At 42.7% G+C, this 18,871-nt stretch overlaps 1 protein-coding gene across 8 annotated transcripts in view; it reads right to left on the bottom strand.

Moving 5' to 3' along the window:
• Positions 1–12,764: 12,764 nt before the first annotated feature.
• MYB (MYB proto-oncogene, transcription factor) overlaps positions 12,765–18,871 on the bottom strand; it is a 29,557-nt gene continuing 23,450 nt past the window's right edge. For 4 of the 8 annotated variants that reach the window (XM_059713299.1, XM_059713324.1, XM_059713306.1 and 1 more), the window contains one exon: positions 14,132–14,481. In XM_059713299.1, coding sequence (XP_059569282.1) covers positions 14,278–14,481 — 204 coding nt within the window. In that variant the 3' untranslated portion in view covers positions 14,132–14,277. The other 4 variants (XM_019479647.2, XM_019479651.2, XM_019479652.2 and 1 more) reach the window with 2 other exon arrangements.

The raw sequence follows: 18,871 nt of genomic DNA, 5'->3' as shown, positions 1-18,871 counted from the left end.
CTCTCTTCATGATATTCTACCTTTTTCTGGAGAGTCTTGTGAGGCTTGCTGCATTCAGAGAGGGGCAGGAGGAACAGTTTGAGCAAGAATTCCAGTATCAAAGATGTACAGTGTTTGCAAAGAATAAAACTGTGGGTAATGAACCTCTGGTTAAATCAGCATGATTGTACATGCTGATCACATGTGAACACTGCATGTCAATACATTAAAGGCATTTATATCTTCTCAATTACTCTGCTCAACCTGAATGACCTCTGGTGTAAAGTGTTCACCATGTTACATCCAAACAGACACCATATTAAAAGAACATAAAAGGTTGCAAAATGAAGCACTCAAATGAGGCAATACCAGAACTGAGGTTACTGTGCAATCTTCATTCATGCACCCTGTGCATATGCATTATGATTCAATCTTTAATTATATGAACCCATACAAGTATTGTCTCCACAGGCCCCTGCCATGAGCTCCAATCCTCTCAACCCAAACTTCTTTTGTTCCTGAGTCAGATTGCTTCCTCCTTCTCCTCTCCATTGCCTTGGGGATCATAGAAGGAACCTTTAGAGCAGTGTTTCTCAACCCATGGGTCACGACCCAAAAGTGGGTCTCAAGAATATATGAAAGGGTCGTGAACAAACTTTTAAAATGGCTTCGCCTTTAAAGGAGAAAAACATGGGAAACTGTCCCTTTTCCCTTGCAAGCTGGCAGAGTTCCAGCCTGCAAGGGGCTGCTTGCCCCACACACACCCATGCCCTGCCCCATCGTGGGGCTGGGGCCTGGGGGCAGGGGACAGTGGGTCAGGAGTGAGGAGCACTGGGTCAGAACTGGCTAAGGTTTACAAATGGGTCCTGGTACAAAAAAAGGTTGAGACCCACTGCTTTAGAGCACATGAAAACCAGTCTGCTTGCTGCCAGTTCTGGTCCCTGGAAGAAGCATTTACATGGATAGTTCCAAGTCACTACAGCCTAAGATGGGACATGCTCAGTAAGATGAAATGTTCAAAGAATTTGGCTGTCAAACTCTAACATGTCTCTACTGTGCACAAGTGAAATGAAATTTCCAGTCACAATAACTAGGCCAGCTTTATATGGATTTACACAGAGATGATCCATGTCCAAAACAGTAACCCCTCCCCTTCCTTGCCAAATTCCAAGCAAAGCGTGGAAGCACCAGAGCTTCTCAATTAAACATTTCTAAGAATGTCACATTGATAAACCATGCATTTATTTCCCTTAACCTCATTCTCAGAAATGGCTGAACCATTTTTAGCTAAAATTGTTTTGTTCTTTGATTGTTCCCTTTATTTGTTTTTCAGTACAGAAGGTGCATTCTAGTCATTTCCTTACCTGTGGTTAGCGTTATTCAAAGAATACTCACTCTAACTGAAACCTCAGGTTCCCAGCAGGAACCACCCTGCTTGACTGAGAATCCTGGAAATATTTTAAATAAAACTCACATTTTTCAAAGTGAGCAAAGCTGTCTTTGTGGAAAAACACACACACACATTCTTTGGGGCTAGCTGGTGAAATACATATGTCTCATCAGAACTTTGATTATTGTACTCACAGCGTTTATCAACAGAAAGCATTACAATCATCATTACTTCACGCGTCTATTTTTTGTGTCAATTAATGCGTGCCAGTTCCATTTTTGCACAGAATGTCATCTACATCAATGTGGAGGGACCACTGTATAAGGGGACATTAAAGAAGGTTGGCTCACATTCATCTTATATTTTGAAGCTAATGTGTGCGTCACGGAATAAGCGATGTATAGAACCTTTGTTCTGAAGGTTCATATCCTAACAATTGCTTACAAGCCCCAAATAAATGTGTCTCCAGCTATAAAAATGTACTTAAAATGAATGTGTTGCAATGTTCTTTGTAAGTCATTCCGAGTCTGTATATTCTTTTTCACATACTGAAGTCTTTAAACTTGAGGAAAAGGGAGAATGTTATATTTTAGATACTGTCAGTCACAGACATTTTGGACTTTGAGACCCATGGATCCTTGGACTTCAAAACCTTCAGAAGATATCAGTTTTTGACAGGTTGTTTCTCACAATTTTTCCATTTGGCTTCCTGAATCACTATGAAGATGGCAGCGGCAATGCAGGTTGACCCAGCATATTGTCAGATCTGCCTGGACAGCTGTGGCTTTCAACAATGAGTGGCATTGTTAGGTCCATTTTAAAGCAAGTCCTTAAAGTTAATGTGATTATGCAAATGTTGTCCTAACTACCATGGCTGCCTTATATCCTTTACAAATGAATGCATTGTCACATTTCATTATGTGCTTGCAGTCCCAGCGGTTTAGTAATAACATCATATCTCTTAGAAATGGGCAATGTAAAGGCCATTCACCATTGGCATTGTCTTTCCAGAAGCAAACCAACCTTGACCCATAAACTATGGATTTTTGGGACGAATCGTCCTTGCCTTATTCACATGATTGCTTCCATTGACTTCATTGAAATCACTTGAATAAGGCAGACAGGAATTAGGTTTGGCTATGACTATGAAGTTAAATCCAGTCTACTTACTTATATGTACGGGGAAGAAGTGAGACTTTAAAACCCTGGGTGGCCAGTCAAATCTCTGTCAGTCTAGAGATAGATGTTTTTATTCAAAGTCATTTGCAAAGCAAGTGTTTGAAAATGACCCCATATTTATTGAGGGGAAAGAGAATCAGGTAGAAAACTTCAGCTTTTGATTAGTTTTTCTGGATGTTTTAATAGTAGTGGTATTTTATTTTAATTATGAGGCAACCTTTTCTGGAATCCTTTAATCACAAATGGGGAAATTTACAAAAACCAAGATCCATATGTCTTGGAAGGTGGCTGATTTCAGATGACTTGTCTGTAAAATCATAGAAATCATAGCAATCAAACAGAAGTAGGGCTGGAAGGCAACTCCTTAGGTCATCTAGTCCAACCCCCTATCTGAGGCAGGATCATCCCTATCCAAACCATCCTATACAAATCCATACCCTAACCTCTTAGTAAAACTACTGTCAACCTCACACAACACAAAACATAAAACACTAACCTGCCACAGGTAAAACAGAGGAACCATGACAGCCAATGTTCTGCTTCTGTAAAAGTTGTTAATATATTCTGAAGGGATCTCAGGTTGAGGGGCACACACCCTACTACAGAGGAAGGCAATCTCCCCCCCCCCCCCCCCCCCCCCCCCCCCCCCAGTCCATACCAATCTGACCACGGGGTAAAATTTCTTTCTGACCCCAAACTGGCTGGTCGGTCTGACCCTGGAGCAAAGGAGGAAGACTTTCTAGCCAGGGACCTCTGGCTTTAAGTCTTATCAGGAGCACCGGCATGCCCCAGTCAAAACCACCAGCCTTGACTGTAGCCAATGGCCAATGCCTCTGAGGAAGACTTAAAAAAACAAAACCAAACTTGACGTGTAGAAGAAAGGTTGGCCAGTACAGTGGGGTTGGGGAGCAGAGAGGGAGGACAGGATTTCCTCCCAGCCCCGTATGTCAATCAGCAAAGGCCAGAAGCATGGAAAATGCCCAAAGAAAAACGGAGGCATAGCTATGCCTATATCAACATGATAAAAGTGATTTTAATGTCCTTGTTGGTTTGCCTTCAGTAATAAACAGTAACATACAGTTTTAATTCTTATCACAAAAATGCTCCCATCATAACCTTCTTATTATCTTATTCTTTCTTTGTGCACAGGTATTGGTCAGATCATTTTTACCTTTCATTTCCTTCCTCCCTTGGGACTAGGGTCTCCCTGATTTAAGTACACTAAATGCAGTTAGAGATAGGCCAAACCCAATAGTCATAAGTGCCGACTTTTGTTTTTGCTGGGGGGAGGGCTAAGATGATGGACATGTGGAAAGTTTACACATTTCAGGTGGCAGCCCTCTTACTGAAGGGGGGCCAGGGCCCTTCAGCCCCCACGTCTTTGACACCCCTGCCACTGGCGATGAGTTCTGCTCTCCTCAGCAGAGCTTCAACACCTTTACAGTGTGGTTCTCTGTAAACAAAAAAAATCAAAGGGCCGTCATTACCCTCAGGGACATGTCAATATGTCCTCTAGGGTGGCTGGAAAAGTCTCTCCTAAGAACAGGAATTTCTAAATCTTTAAGAGTGGAGTTCAGGAGCTCATAGCCCATGACAGCCCTGAGGCAGGAGGAGGTGTAGTTAGTGACCCATATGTTACAACACATTATGTAATTCTATCCTATAATATTTCTTATATCAACCTCATCCCTATCATATCTGGGTGACTCTGCACTACTAGGTATGTCAGGCCTGTGCCCATCAGTGTGCACAGTTAAGAGAACTCCTTTTTCTTCTTGTCTAGATCTTCCTCATTGAAGAAGAAGGTCTTTCATGCCCTCAAATGGGAACACATCCAGCAAGCCTTTTTTCCTGTGCCATTTCTGATCCATGTTTCGTATACACTGGCTCCCAAATAGGGAATACCTAAATAGGTTGTTGTCCTGTCCCATGTGAGCTGCTCTCAGTTATAGGAGTTTATCTTCCATGTCTTGAGTTGGGCCTTCAGGCAGTCCTTAAAGCACTTGCAAGATCTACCTTGGGTTCATTTACTGGAGGCCATTGTGCCATGGAGAAGCTTCTTTGATAAGTAATCACCCACCCTCCTCAGTACATGGCCAGATGATCACAGATGCATTTTGATGATTGGGCCATAAATGCAGGTCATTGCTGCTTGTTGGAGAACACTATATTTAGCCTAAGTTGGAATATGTTGAAATCAACTTCTCTTTCCTCCCAAACGTTTCTATTTCCCCAGGGATTTGGGTCCTAAGGAAATAACCCCAGTACAATAAGATGGCACTTCTAGCATCGTGAAACTCTGACACCATTAAAAAACACAAGAGCTATCTCAACCTTTGAAGAGTGAAGACAGACCAATGTTTAAATCCTTTTCATGTGAAAATATAACAGTTTAAACAAAGTTGATTTCAGGAACTGGAAATCTTTTGAACAGTTCTGGATATTAAAGAGGAAGCCAAAGGAGCTTCTATCATCCTGACAGTTAGGGAGGCAAACCAAGGTATCACTTTAAATTAATATTCCAGTCATTCAAGTTGTCGTATCAAAAAGCTGGTTGTTCCATTGATCTGATGCCAAAGTGGAAGGTAGTAGGTATTTTTTGGATGACAGATAGACAGACAGCATACCAAACCTCAGAAGTGACAGCTTAACAATGGAGAGGGGGACTCTGGCATGTTATTTTATGTGGGTATGCTGTTTTATGATGCCTGTGGCAAAAGCATAAGGCAGGTGTGTCAGTCTCATTCCTTTCTCATCACACTGGTCTTAAGATCTGAATGTTAAGATGATGCCACTTTGGTACAACGCACGCTGTGAAAAGCTAACCTAGAAAGAGGTGTTCTGAGCGCTGAGATATATAGGGCATATAATCATCAGCTCTGTGGGAGTTTGTCACAAAGTGAGTTACAAGAGGAGTTGTGACAGAGTACATAGAGGCCTATCAGAGGCTGGGAAAGAAAGGGCTAATCAAATCCATTTGGTTAGAGTGAGCTGGAGGTACGCTTTCCCTGCACACCCTGTCTGACATGTCAGCACTCAACTTACTCCTCCCAATTTAGCCAGCCCAAGTGACAGCAGCCACACTGTGAAATACAACTCAAGCTTCTGCTCAAACAGCAGTGCTGTATTCACCTACGTGTCACATGAAGACTTTTGCAGACAAATCCCATGGTCCTTTGTGCCGCAGTGTGCAGAACCACCCCATGCATTCTTCCTCAGTGAATTGTGGGAAAACCTGTGCGTCCTTCCTGGCACACAGGAGTGAGGAGGGCCCTGCGGAAAGGAACAGGAAAAGTGGGAGTGCTCAAGTGATGCTAGCTTGTGTCCCATGGCAGAATGGCTGTATTAGCAACTGCCAAGTTGAGTTTACACCTATTGAAGACAACCCCTCCATCTCACACTGAAGGGCTTTTCTGCATTACTGGGACAACGCTCAAAGTACATCTTGAATTAACTTTGCAGGGAAGCCTTTGGGCATCAAGGTAACAGAAGCTTTAGAAATATGGGGGTGAAGCAGAGAGGGAGGGGGCCAGGGAGAAGGAGAGGGAGAGAGATGCCTTTTTTGAGTTAAATGGTTTTCTGGATAATGGGGCTGGACCAGCTGTGGGGAATGAATTAACATTCTCCAATTCACAGTGTTAATTTGACTCAAAGCCCATTGATTTCAATGTGGTTTTTCATTGACTCCAATGAGCTTTGAGTTGGGCCCCATCAGAGGACTATCACAGGAACAGGAGTCCAGGAGAAGGAAGGCAGCTGGAGCATAAAGAAGAATGAAGGAAGAAAATCTTGCTCTTCTTTATTACTTGGCTGAAAGGAAATATATTTTAGATCTTCACCTTGGGCATGGCTGAAGCAAACCAAGGCTAAGCCTTTCTTTGACTGAGATAACATTATTGCATCTGTTTGGCTTTTAACTATCTTCTCATGCAATAAAGCTGACTATAGCAGTGCTGAAACTCCTCTGAAGAGATCAGTTTAGCCTATTTTACACCGTACTTAGGTTACACCATACCCTAGGTCAGGGAGACTCAACCATTCTTTGTTGGTTGGTTGCTCCCCTGTCAGTTATACCAGTTTGTGTCACTGTTCAATACCAACAGATTTATTAAGACAGTGGGAAAACTCTGTTTGATCATATTCTAACCGTATTCATTTGTGGCCATGGTACAGTATTCAGAGGCTATGGTTAAAATTGCAAAAGAGGCACTTCCTTTCCCCCCTCTTTATTGTTGGTATGGATCCCAAAGCACTTCACCAATTTTACAGAGACTGAACCATACACACAGTAGGGAGGGCAAATCGTTGGCTCGATGATATAAGATCCAACTCCTAGACATGGAGAAAGCTATAAAAACTTTAATGTTCATGTAATGCAGACAGGAGGCTAGTTGTGAAGATGACATTTGAAAGACTTCACACAGGTTCCTCCCAAATCTGCCAACTAGTATTGTAGATATTATATCCATCTGGGAAGGTGGAGCCAAAACTTTTAAGGTCTGAACCTGGTGTAGTAGAAGAGAGAGGTGTTGCAAACCTCTGACTTACGTTGCTAAGCCATTCTCATGAGTTTAGAAAACTCTTCCAGATGTGTGTGTGTGTGTGCATGCACATGTGCTCATGCATGTTTGCATATGTGCGTGCATCATCCAAAGAGAAAAAGCAGCAGCACCACATGATCTAAGGATCCTGTATTCAGATACTTGCTACGAAGAATTCACCAAAAGCTCTTAGACTCCAGGATTTAATTCGAAAAACCTGTAGAGCTGTCCTGAATAATGAATAGTTTGGTAAAGAATATAATCTGATCAGAGCCAATTTATAAAGGGATAAAAGGTATAAAATAAACTGTTAACACTGAACTGCATCACCCATCCTGTTCTTGTGCACGCTTCACTTAGGGATGGAATTTGGTCCTGAATGATGCATCGTCACTGTTTTATACTCAAGGCCCAGCCAGTCAACCAGAGGAAATGCCATAGATGAGCTCATGCTGGCACCAAGGCTACAGTGAAAACTACTGTGACGCCCAAGTCGAGTTCAAAGGAAAGAGGAAAACAAAACAACTGCAATGAGTTAGGAATGACCAATTCAACTGGAATTAAGACATTAGTCCTAGTGACTGAAAGACTTGGCCAGAGTGCCTCTCTTTGGCTGCTCCCCCAAACTTCTACCTCCTACTTGCGTTGATTTTGAACAATGTTTGGTCTATCCACAGGCATCAAAAGGGAGCCTAGCAGGATGCAAAATAGCATTTAAAAATTATGATACAAACTCTCTTTATCTCATAATTAATGGTGATTTATTTCCCATTGTTACCTCCCTCCCCTGCTTTTTATTGGAAGCAGGCTGGTGCATCCTATGAACTAAATCCTCTCCTCTTTCCTAATGCCCTCCCTATATGGGGAACAGTTTAGAAACAGAATTTAGCTTGGCAGAAGTAGGAAGGACAGAGTCGTAACAGGTGGAAATGCTGCCTTCGCAACCTTGTGAAACACTCCTTGCGTAAGTGTGGCAGCCACTTGCTTCCCTGGGCAATGCCTAAAAGTGGCCAGGTTTCTCATACAAACGAATGAGAGAAATTTAAGATAAAAGAATATAGAGAGATTATATCTTTCCTCCAGCATTGTGGAGCACATCTTGTTGGGTGGTTGTCATGTGCTCTGTGCCACCTCTGCCCTGTCCACAGAGCTCAAGCTGTCGTGATTCCTGCTGGTAGCTTCCGAGTTCATCCCCAGTTTACTCGCTGCAGAGGCTTCACATAGTCGGGGTTTGTCCAGGCTTTGAACCTTAAAGACCTCTTGTACAGGACATGCGTTAATCTGGAACAAGCTGCTGAGGAAAGTTAGCGAACTGTATCGTACTGTATGGGAAATGACTTGCTCTGTTCGCTTTCATTGTTTCACTGTTCCTTTATCCCTTTAAAAAAAAAAAATGAGTGGCACGTGCTGAGAGAACAGTTCAAATTCTTCACAGAATTTAAAAGATGTCCTGCTGGAGACAATATTAACATGCAATTGTGATGGAGGGAAAAAAAACAGAATAGACATTGAGGGCAAACTCTGCTCTCAGATTAAAATGCAGAATAACTGGGCTGAACCTCAGTGAGCCAAAAGCTCTTTTCACTGACACCACTGACGTTGGGTGGAATTACTTCAGATTTAAACCTGGGTCGGTTCACATTTGTGTTCAGGACTAGTGCAAACCCAATGATGTATTGCCAAGACCTCTGACACTCTAATGATAGGGCTTGGATGAGACCTAACAAAGCCCTGAGACTTATGCTGGCCCTCTGCAAAGGTGTCTATCTCCCCCACCTTGACTGGAACTTGGCCTAGCTGAGCTGGTTGTGTGAGGAAGATGAGCAGGATCTCTTATTTTGCAAAGCCTGTACGGCAAAAATTGGAAGGAAAAATAAATACTCAAATATACGGACCACAGCATTTGAACAAAGCCTCTTAGATCCACATATCTGCTCAATTCTATGCAAATCAGGCTTAATCTACTGGGTGCTTTGCATTTTCAAAAGAAAGAGTGAAACGGAGGAAGAAAAAAAAGAATTTTCCTGCATATTAGTTGTAAGTGGCACCATAAATAAGAAACTTATTTAAATGTTTTTTGCATGTGATGTTAGAGCATTTAAGAGTTTGCATAAAGAAGCCGGTTCTACTGCTGACAATGCTCAGCGCAAACCTCCAGATTCCCCGTGGGCACCTGAGTCCTTTCCAGCCAGTTACATAATGCTCTTTTTAAAACCAGCAATGCTTTGCTGGCAGTCTGTGCTGGAGCACTGAAGAGCATGCTTCACACAAGCGAGAGAGCTCTTGTAAGCTTGCTGCTGCTGCTGCTTTTTTTTTTTTTTTTTTAGCTATAACACATTGCTTAAGCCATGGCCTGCCACAAACAAAGCACTTTCCCTTTTTCCAAGTTGCATACGATGAAATCCTGCAGGCCTCTAACATCTTGCATAAGAATTTTTAATGACCCAGACCTGCAACCTTTACTCACATAAGTGTTCCCACAAACTTCCTGTTTGCAGTAATCCTTAGACAGCACCCAGGTTTTGCTGCAATAAGCACCTTCCAGCTATTTAAGGTTTTGATTCTCATGGCAGAAAATAAGCTGCAAGAGGCCAAAAAATTCCCTTCTGCAGATGAGAGGTGTTGGGCTCATATAAGTAGCCCTAAACTGCCCCTTCACAAGGACCTGAAGGGTACGTCCTAGACCAGCTTTTCTCAACCTGTGGGTCATGACCCAAAAGTGGGTCATAAGAATATATAAAAGGGTTGCAAACTTTAAAAATGCATTAACAAACTTTAAAAATCGATTCTTCTTTAACATGGGAAACTAGCTTTTCTCTTGCAGGCTGGCAGAGTTCCAGCCTGCAAGGGGCTGTTTGGGGCCCCTCTGCCCCCCCCACCCCAAATTGAATGGGGGGTAGCAGGAGCAAGGGGCACTGAGTTGAGACTGGCCATTGATATTTACAAATGGGTCCTGGTACAAAAAAGGTTGAGAATTATTGCCCTAGATAAGCAGGCAGTATAGCCATCCTGCACTGCAGCCCATAAGCACCCGTGGAAGACTGTTCAAATGCCTGTACCTCCTGGGGCAGCTCCTGGTTGCACCAGAAAACAAAAGCATCGAAGGACACAACCAGGGTGTAAAACCACATCTCTCCTTTCCTCTCCCTGTTGCGCCTGTGGAGATGCAGAGCACAAACTGGGGCGAGATGCTTGGTTGCACCCCTGAGAAGCAGAGCCCAGGGGGCTTTCTGTGGGGAAAAGTCTAGGCTGGTCCATGGACTTGAGACCTTCATGTGTAGTCCTATTATCTGCAGCCCTCTCTGGCACCTCTGTCGGGCTGTTTCCAACCCATGAGGGGACCCGTGCACCCCAGATCTGTGTGCAGGGTGGGGGCAGGTTCGTGTTGTGGGCTCAGGCTCCCACTCTGCTGCCCTGGCGACACATCCCCTGCATGCGTGGCAGCAACGGGGGCAGTTGCATCAGGTTGTGCCCCTCACTGCAGCCCTGCAATTAGGGGACACGTTGCCAGGGCAGCTCAAAGCTTGCAATGGGAAGCAGCTTTCCTGCGTGGCCCCGCTCTGCCCTACCGCACCTGGTTGCACCCACTGGGCTGCAGAGATCCTGGGGGAGGGCAGCAGGGTGGGAGCCCAAGCCCAGTGGGCAGCCCACACCTGCCCCCAGATCTGGGGGGCATGGGTTCCCCCCCTGCCACCTGGGAGGGCACACAGCAGCAGGGAATCTCCCTTTTCCCCCACCCCCTGGACAAGCTGCCCACAGCCCCTCCCACACCCCGCTGGGGCCCTGTGGCTGTGCGTTTAGGTCCCAGGCCCCAAGCTGCATGCACCACCCAGTTGGGCAGCAGTCCCAGCCCCAGCCCTGCCCAACTCCCTCCCTTCCTTCCTATGGGGGCCTCAACCCCATCCCTGCCTCCGCCTCACAACTTACATGCGGGAGCTGCTCTCCAGGTTGCCTGGCGGTCATGTGCATATACATGGCTCCCCCTGCCTGACTGCCCTCCTCCCACTCCCTTCAGCCCCTTGCAGGCTGCAATGCTGCCAGCCTACAGAGAGCTTGCTGCACAACTGCAAACTCTGTGGGTTTCTCCGCTAAAATGAGAAATCTGCATTTTCCTCCGGTAAAGAGGGAAATCCGTGTTTTACTCCATTTTTCCATTGGAAACAGAAAACCCGGATCCCTGGTCATGCCTGTTCACCAGAGTGCCTGCACCAGGAAAATCCTTGTCCAGATGAACAAGGAGAGCCTAGGGATGCTTTATACCACCGCAGCCTTCTATCAAGAGGATGAAAAGGACTCGCTGGATCTCACCCCTGGTCCTTATACACCTACTTGGATTGAGCCTCTAGTTACACTGAATTCTCTCTCACGGTAGGCTAAATTCAGTTGTCATGTACAATTGTGTAACTCTGAAAAAACTAAATTTACTCATATTGTAGCCCCTGGTGTTCTGAAACAGTTAAAATAAGGCAACTCACACACAATATTTTTAAATAATGACTAGTGATGTTTATAAAATTTCACGCTGTCAGCTCCCAGCTAAATACATGGAGGCTGAGAGTCCTCAGCAGTTTTTCTGGATTAGGACCTGCAGGTCTGAACACATATTCATTGTGCTGTGAAATCATGGGGAGTTTTAAGTCAGATTTGGATCTCTAACTGCTGAGACAAGTGTCAACAGTACATGTGACTGTCCCGCTATGTTGTATGTACCAAAAGATGATGACTTACAAGAGCTCCTGATGTGGTAGTCTGATAGAAGGATGAAAATAAGGGGTATGTGAAGGCAATATCTCAGAAAAACAACACCTTTTCCTGGAAGCTGCAACCAGCCCCTCAGTTATTGATATGCCCATGGATTTAAGGCCTGAATCTGTAATAGTTAATATTTGCAGCAGTCTGCTGGGTAACCTGAACTCTGATTATAGCTGTAAGAGTTGAGAGCTCGGAGTACTTACAAGCAGAAGTCTTTTAAGTCAAAACCAATCCATGATCATAGAATATAGTATTACAATAACAAAATCCTGATTTTATCATCATGGCTACAAATAGATGTCATGTTTGTGGTGGGATCAGTTGTGCTGAGGTGTTGATTGGCAGATTTTGTCCTGCAGGATTGGGCCCCTGGTGCGCCCAGGGCTTCAGGGGAACAGTCCCAGGTGCCCGGCCCCTACCCAGGGATGTCCCGGGTAACCCGTATGTTCCTCACTCTGCACTTATGGATGTGTGCCTAGTGTGAAACACGTGCCCTGGGGAATTCTTGAGACGTATCTGCAAGTGTGGAGTGGGGAGTGCATGGGGTGTCCTAGGACACTCCCCACTTGAGGCCAGGCACCTGGGGCTGCTAGTCCACAGGACTTGGCCCTAAGAGCCCCTGCTGGAGAGTACAGTCAGCCCTGAGCTGCTCTCACTCACATGTGCTAAACAAGCAGATATCCACTGTGAAAAGGCAGTACAAACTATTACTACAAATCACTGCATCGCCATTTTGGGTGCAAAAAGGAGCAGGGGTGTCTATTCACTCAGGTTTTGTGCCACCCTAAACATTTTTATGGAAGCACAAGTGTGACGTCTGTTTGCCCCCTGGCGTCAATGGAAAAAATGCCACTATCCTGGTAATTGTTTAAAATACGATTGCTACAACATAAAACAAGAGCAAGTTCAGAAGACTGACCACATTTAAGTAAAAAAGAACACACTTTATTTATCTACAAGGCAGTACATGGTTGTATCAAAAATTAAGTGCAGATGAAGCTGCACCAAATGGTATTAAGGCAGCCAAGTCAAAATGTATTTAAAACAAAACAAAACAGTGTTCTTGCCATAAAAGTTTGATATGGCAGTACATAGAGCCATCATTTCTAATATCCTCGATTCAGTACAAAAAACCCAAGTTAGGGAACAATTAGCAAAACATGGAACAAAAAAGACGACATGAACAAGACAGTGTTCTCCCAAACATATGAAGGTGCAATGCATGCCATTACAAACCAATGAGAAATAAAACGCAACCAGATAAAAAATAAAACTCTCCCAGGAACAGTGTTCAAAGTATTGCTTATAAAAAGGAAAAAATGTAAATTATAACATTAAAAAGTCTGAAATGCTAGTGCATAGTCAATTAGCTAACATCAAAGTTTGTTTCCTCTCATATAAAGCTCTACTGCCCCTTTTACACTAGCAGCACGACTACATGCTAAGGTCCATAGCAGCAAAACACAGTATTCATTTGGCATTTACAAAATTAAATTACTGAATAAAAATATAATTTGTTCTCATAAATCTATGTTTCATACAGTAATAATTTTTAAAGCAAGCTAATAAAAAATCCTGCCCCTCCCCAAAATAAAACAGAAACACACAATGCATATAGGGTCTAAGGACCATGAAAAAATCAGAGTACTTCAAAATGGTATGTATTTGAGCATTCAAAATCTCGATCGGTTTCCACCTTTGAACATGCTAGCGTTTGTAGTAATGCTTTTCACTGCAGTATTTCATACCAATGCATTTCATTCAGTGATTTAAAATAAAACTGAGTACCTGCTCTTTATAAAAACCCCACATATTTTATCACTGAAATAACAATACTGGTGTATCAGGTCGGCTTGATCTCAAAAAGTACAAAAATTATTTTCTAGCATAAGTCTGCATTTAAGATAATTAATAATTAATTGATTAAATTCAATACCTAATAATTTAGGCAAGTGTCATCTATTTAAAAAAAATCCTTTTAAGTTGGGTGAAATCCAACAAGAATATGCTCAGTGACTAAATGCACTTTGTGCTGCTCCCAACTGTTGTACCACAACAAAAATATGCTCTTCTCCCATTCATGAAAAGTTTTCATGCAGAGGAACGGTAAATTCCAAGTCAACTTGAAGTGTTTTGAAAACCATAATGCTTGTCTTGTGGACCCTTTTTACATCACCAGAGTCCGGGTTGTGAATGCATTCATGTATTTGCGTGCCTGATCAGTAAGGGTCATCTGATCCTCTATCTTCCCACAGGAGGCCGATTCCCAGCTACTGCTCAGATGCTAAATTAGAAAACAAGGAGACAGGTTAGAGTCTGATAAAACATTATTTATTTATCTGTGCCATGGTAGGCCCCATCACAGAGCTGGCCTCATTGCACTAGGTGTTGTCCAAACACCTGCTAGGAAACAGTTCCTGTGTCAAAGAACTTAAATCAAAACAGAGAAGGGAGAAAATGGAACATTATACCTATTTTACAGATGGGGAGCTGAGGGAGTGAGAAATTCAATGGCTTGCTGAAAGTCATGCAAGCAGAGCCAGGAATGGAACTCAAATTTTGGACCCAGTCCAGCACTTCAGGGGCAAGGCTATCCTCCTTGACAAGACCATATTCACAGAGTACCCTTCTCTTGCCTTCCTGGAAAAGGACAAAGAAAAGATATTTTTCCTTTTGGCCCATATGCTCAGACTGGTTAAAAGATTGTAGCTAAATGTATAATACTAACCCCCACCCCCACAAAAAAAAAATCCTGCTGAAATCTTATTCTATAAGCATGGGTTCTCTGTGCCTCTGCATTCCCAAGCTCTTGATAGCCTGACTGCAGCTAACGGATAGCTTAGCATTCTCCAGCATTTTTGCCTGCCTACACCAATTAGCACATACCCAGTTGTATATCTCTGTGTGCCAACAAAAGTGTGTGGGTAGGAAAAGGAACAGTCTCTTAGCAGTAGCCACATACTAATCATCATTTAAGGCATTGTTTCTTGCCTGACTTGACAGAGGTTAGAGACATTACTTGGTACAATGTTGCACAAAAATAAGCATATCTATCCTGAGGTCTATGCACTGTGTTAACTCATTACACATACAAAATGTTTCTCATTCCCATAAAATGGAAAAAAAGTTTGAAATTTCTTGGAATTGATGCACATAAAACACATTCATTTACTATGTAAATCCACAACGGTACAGCTGGGCAATGTCAGGCATTGCAAAGTCCCCTGTGTTCCAAAAGCATGTACATTTCTTGAATCCAAACTTTGCTGAGAGAGGGACTACTGTGGTTGACAGGAGTGGCTGATATCCTCATGCCTATAGATTTAGCTGCATAGCTAAGTCTGTAGAAACCGATCTGAACCCTCTCTTGCTTGAAACATGGATCCCCTGGTGCAGTTCAACTTCTGCACTGCTCAGTTACTTGGTCATTGTCAGCTCTATCTCTTGGGCTCTTGGTCAGAGCATGCAACATTTATGGTTTTTTTTCTGGTTGCCAAACATTTAATAGGCACTGTAACTATTCTCTAATCTTAATTTATAAAGAATAACATCCTGACTGGGAACAAGTGTTATCTGATAAACGTTTATGTTGTCAAAGGCCAGGGACGGAGTAGAAAACTTGCAAGATTGATGTAAAGAGAATATTCCACAAGCATGTTCTAGCCAGAGCCCTGTAGTAGTGGGCACTGTCCAGACACAGAGACAGACACATTCTCTATGATAAAGGGCTTACACTCTAGAAGAGACAAAAATGCACTTGACAGGGCAAAGGGACAGCATACAAATATAGATCAGGGTGAGGTCAGGCATCTTAGTTGTTTTTTAAGACTTTTGCTTCTTCCTAGTCCATTATTTGTTGCCAGCTCCATGTGCTGAACTTGATGGTGCAGTTTTTTCTGCACATAAAACTCCCATTGGCTTCCAACAGGAGATCTGTGTCCAGTAGGAGCACAAGGTTGGGTCAAGAATCATTAGTTACTGCAGTTACTTGGGGCAGGCAGCATCTGTGAAGCAAAGAAACAAGCTATACACCTTTTTTACTAGCTCCACTAAACTAAGACTTGTCATGTACCTTGTGGTATGGCTCAGCCTAGGTTCCATATCACAGCCAAAAGCCAGGTGTGACATACTTTTTACTTCACAGACATGCATGCGACATGCCACAAAATGCTGCAACTTCCTTTTATGTTTTGGGTAAACAGCTTCCAGGGTAAAATTTTCAAAAGTAACTAAGTCACTTAGGAGCCTAAGTTCTACCGAGTTTCAGTTGAACTTTTATTACCCCCTTTCTTTTAAAATGTACTCTCAGAGAGCTCTATTAAACTCTGGGATAACCCCACTGATTTTACTACAGGGTCAAATCTGGCCTGGGGAACTTAGAAACAGTTGAATTGTACTCAGTCTGGTCATTGCCAAAGTCTGTTATTCTAAGGGTTAAAAATGTGTGTCCATTTTCTTTATGACTCTCTGAAAGCTTCAATGTACCAGGCTGGAAAAGTGGGTTCAGTTTTTGGTTTTTTTTAAATAGATTAAAACATATGGGAGCAAGATTCCATCTGTCACAAGCTGCTAATATTTTTTAATGGAACAAAAATCATGCAGGGAGCGTCCCAATTTCATAAATTATTCTTAAAGTGTTAGTATTTATATTATCTTTGTATTAACAGACATATGCTTTAAAAAGTATCGTGCCATCTATGCATCTCAGCAGACTGCTATGTACAGTTATTGCACTTAAAGAAATAAAATAACACTTTCATCAGAGGGGGCTTCATTTAAACTAGCGACAAGTGGAACATATCCAATAAAGTAGTAACAGTCACTGCTCTCTTTAGGAGGCTAACTCTCTCCCATGCTATCATCAGGAGGGAGAGTGGACCAGGCAAAGGGGACTACAGAGGAATTTAGTAGATCTGCAATATGCTTTAAGTTAAAGTGACTTATCTAAGGTCTGCTCTTTATACATAATGGAATATTTGGACTCCAGGGTCACCTCCAGATGAGCGCAGTCATATGGTATGTGGCGCCGCAAACACATCTACAGCAGTACATACCACACAATTGAGTGTTCTCTGTGCTGCAAGAGCATGCTGCCTGTGCATGTGCTCCTCTGGGATTTTTTTCCGCAGGTTTTTTGACCCCTAAATATCCCTCCTCCCCCAATTAGACTCTAGAGAAAGCCTAATACTCCAGTCCTGCTGAAGTTGGTGACTGTTTTGCCTGACTCAGGACCACAGAATTTGACCCAGATCATTGCAAGAGTGCTAATGAAATATCATAGTGCAATATCTGTGCTATGATACACTGACCTTGCCTTAATAAAGGATTTTTAAGATTTTCAACTATTTCCCTTTTGAAATCCTCCCTCTAAGCAAAAAGCCCCTAACAAACCACAAATGCCTGTGCTCTGCGAGCCTTGCTGCTCAATTCTGGAGGCACATGTGAGGGTCATCTGAATTTGAGAAACCTTCCTTCCATTCTTGGCACAGATCACTGGGTCTCACATCCCAGGCATAGCATGTTTCTGGATCTGAATGCACATGTCTGTCCAAGAAGACACTTAGTAAAAAAAGGGAAAAGCAACTTGGAGGCTGAGAAGCACAATGGGTCTTTGCATGCCAGCAGAGCAGCAAGGGCTGATGAGCCTTAGTTATAAAAAATAATAAAATAAGATAACTCTGCTGTAGAAGGGAGAGCCTAGAATATATTTCATAAGAAGAAAAGGTGGAGGGGGAAGGGGTTGAACAGCAAGTTTGATGTATACAGAAAAGCAGTTTATGCTCAACACTAAATATACTTTTCTAGAAAACCCTTGTTATCTTCCTTGTTTCAGACTGCATTTTAAAAGGTCTGATCCTGCAAGTCTTTGCACAGACAAAACTCCTGTTGACATCAATGGGAATTTTGCTGCACAAAGGATAAAGAATCTGGTCCATAATCAAAAGTTCACAGGGTCTGATCCAAACCCCTACTGATGCTGATGGGCATGTTTTCCCTAAGTTCACCAGGCCTTGACTGTGCAGGTGAAAGAGAATTTTGTCAGTCTCCTATTAACTATTTGTCTGTAGGTGCATTTCTGGTCTTTTGCAGGCAGATTTGCTTTCTCTAAATAAGAATCATGGAAAAAAACAACATACGTCTGCTATGCTGAATTCCCGTACAATTACAAAATCATGTTGCAATTCCAGCTATGTCACTCTCCTTGGTTAATTTTTTTCACATCAATAATCCTACTAGCACATCCTTCTGGCAACAAAATTATCTCACTTATCCTGTAACGTGCTTTCAACTGCCCCAGGCAAAAGTGAACTGTAAATAAACTGCTAAAGCTTTAACTGGGATATCCAGTTAAAGCACTTTGAAACAAAAAACTTGGACCCTCTAGACAGAAGAAGAAGAGTAGGGCAAGAGAATGCTGGGGAAAGGTGCTTTTTCACACAACTGCTTTATAATGTGCTATATGTCTTCTTTTAATACATCTCAGCATTACTATAGTATGCCTACTTGGAACAGGTACTAACAAATATCTCTGCAGTTATGTGACACAGACCTAGCACAATAATGGAAATGTAGTTAAAATCCTTGTGAAAAGGGCTGTATTAGAAAATAGATTTAAACCTCCCCAGGCCAGATTCTGATCTCAGTCAAGCTGGTAGAAATGATGATGTCATTGTATCCTTGGGTGGGTACAATTTAAACAGAATTTGACCTCAGTTTTTGTACCCTAAAGGCAATACATTTTACCTTCATTCTCACTTAAAAGAGTTACTTATGTTAACCTAAACTGATCCTATATAGCTGAGGTACACTACATGGCAGGAAAATGTGGGTAAAAGCAGAAATGCAGAGTTCTTCTTCTAAATTTTAACACCACAATGAATACCCCAACAGAATATTTTCCAATATGTATCACTTGTAAGTTTATGGTTTCCTATTTCATAAGGCCTTCGAACCAAGGCCAGCACTTTCACCAGCTACTTATCAGCTGCAAGGTAATAAAGATTAATGCAGAAGTCAAGTTACTGTAAAC

The sequence above is a fragment of the Alligator mississippiensis genome, chromosome 1 (genome assembly GCF_030867095.1).
Source record: "Alligator mississippiensis isolate rAllMis1 chromosome 1, rAllMis1, whole genome shotgun sequence".
Classification (NCBI taxonomy): Eukaryota; Metazoa; Chordata; order Crocodylia; family Alligatoridae; genus Alligator; species Alligator mississippiensis.
The sequence above is the reverse complement of the archived record's forward strand: the minus strand, read 5'-3'. Positions and strand labels throughout refer to the sequence as shown.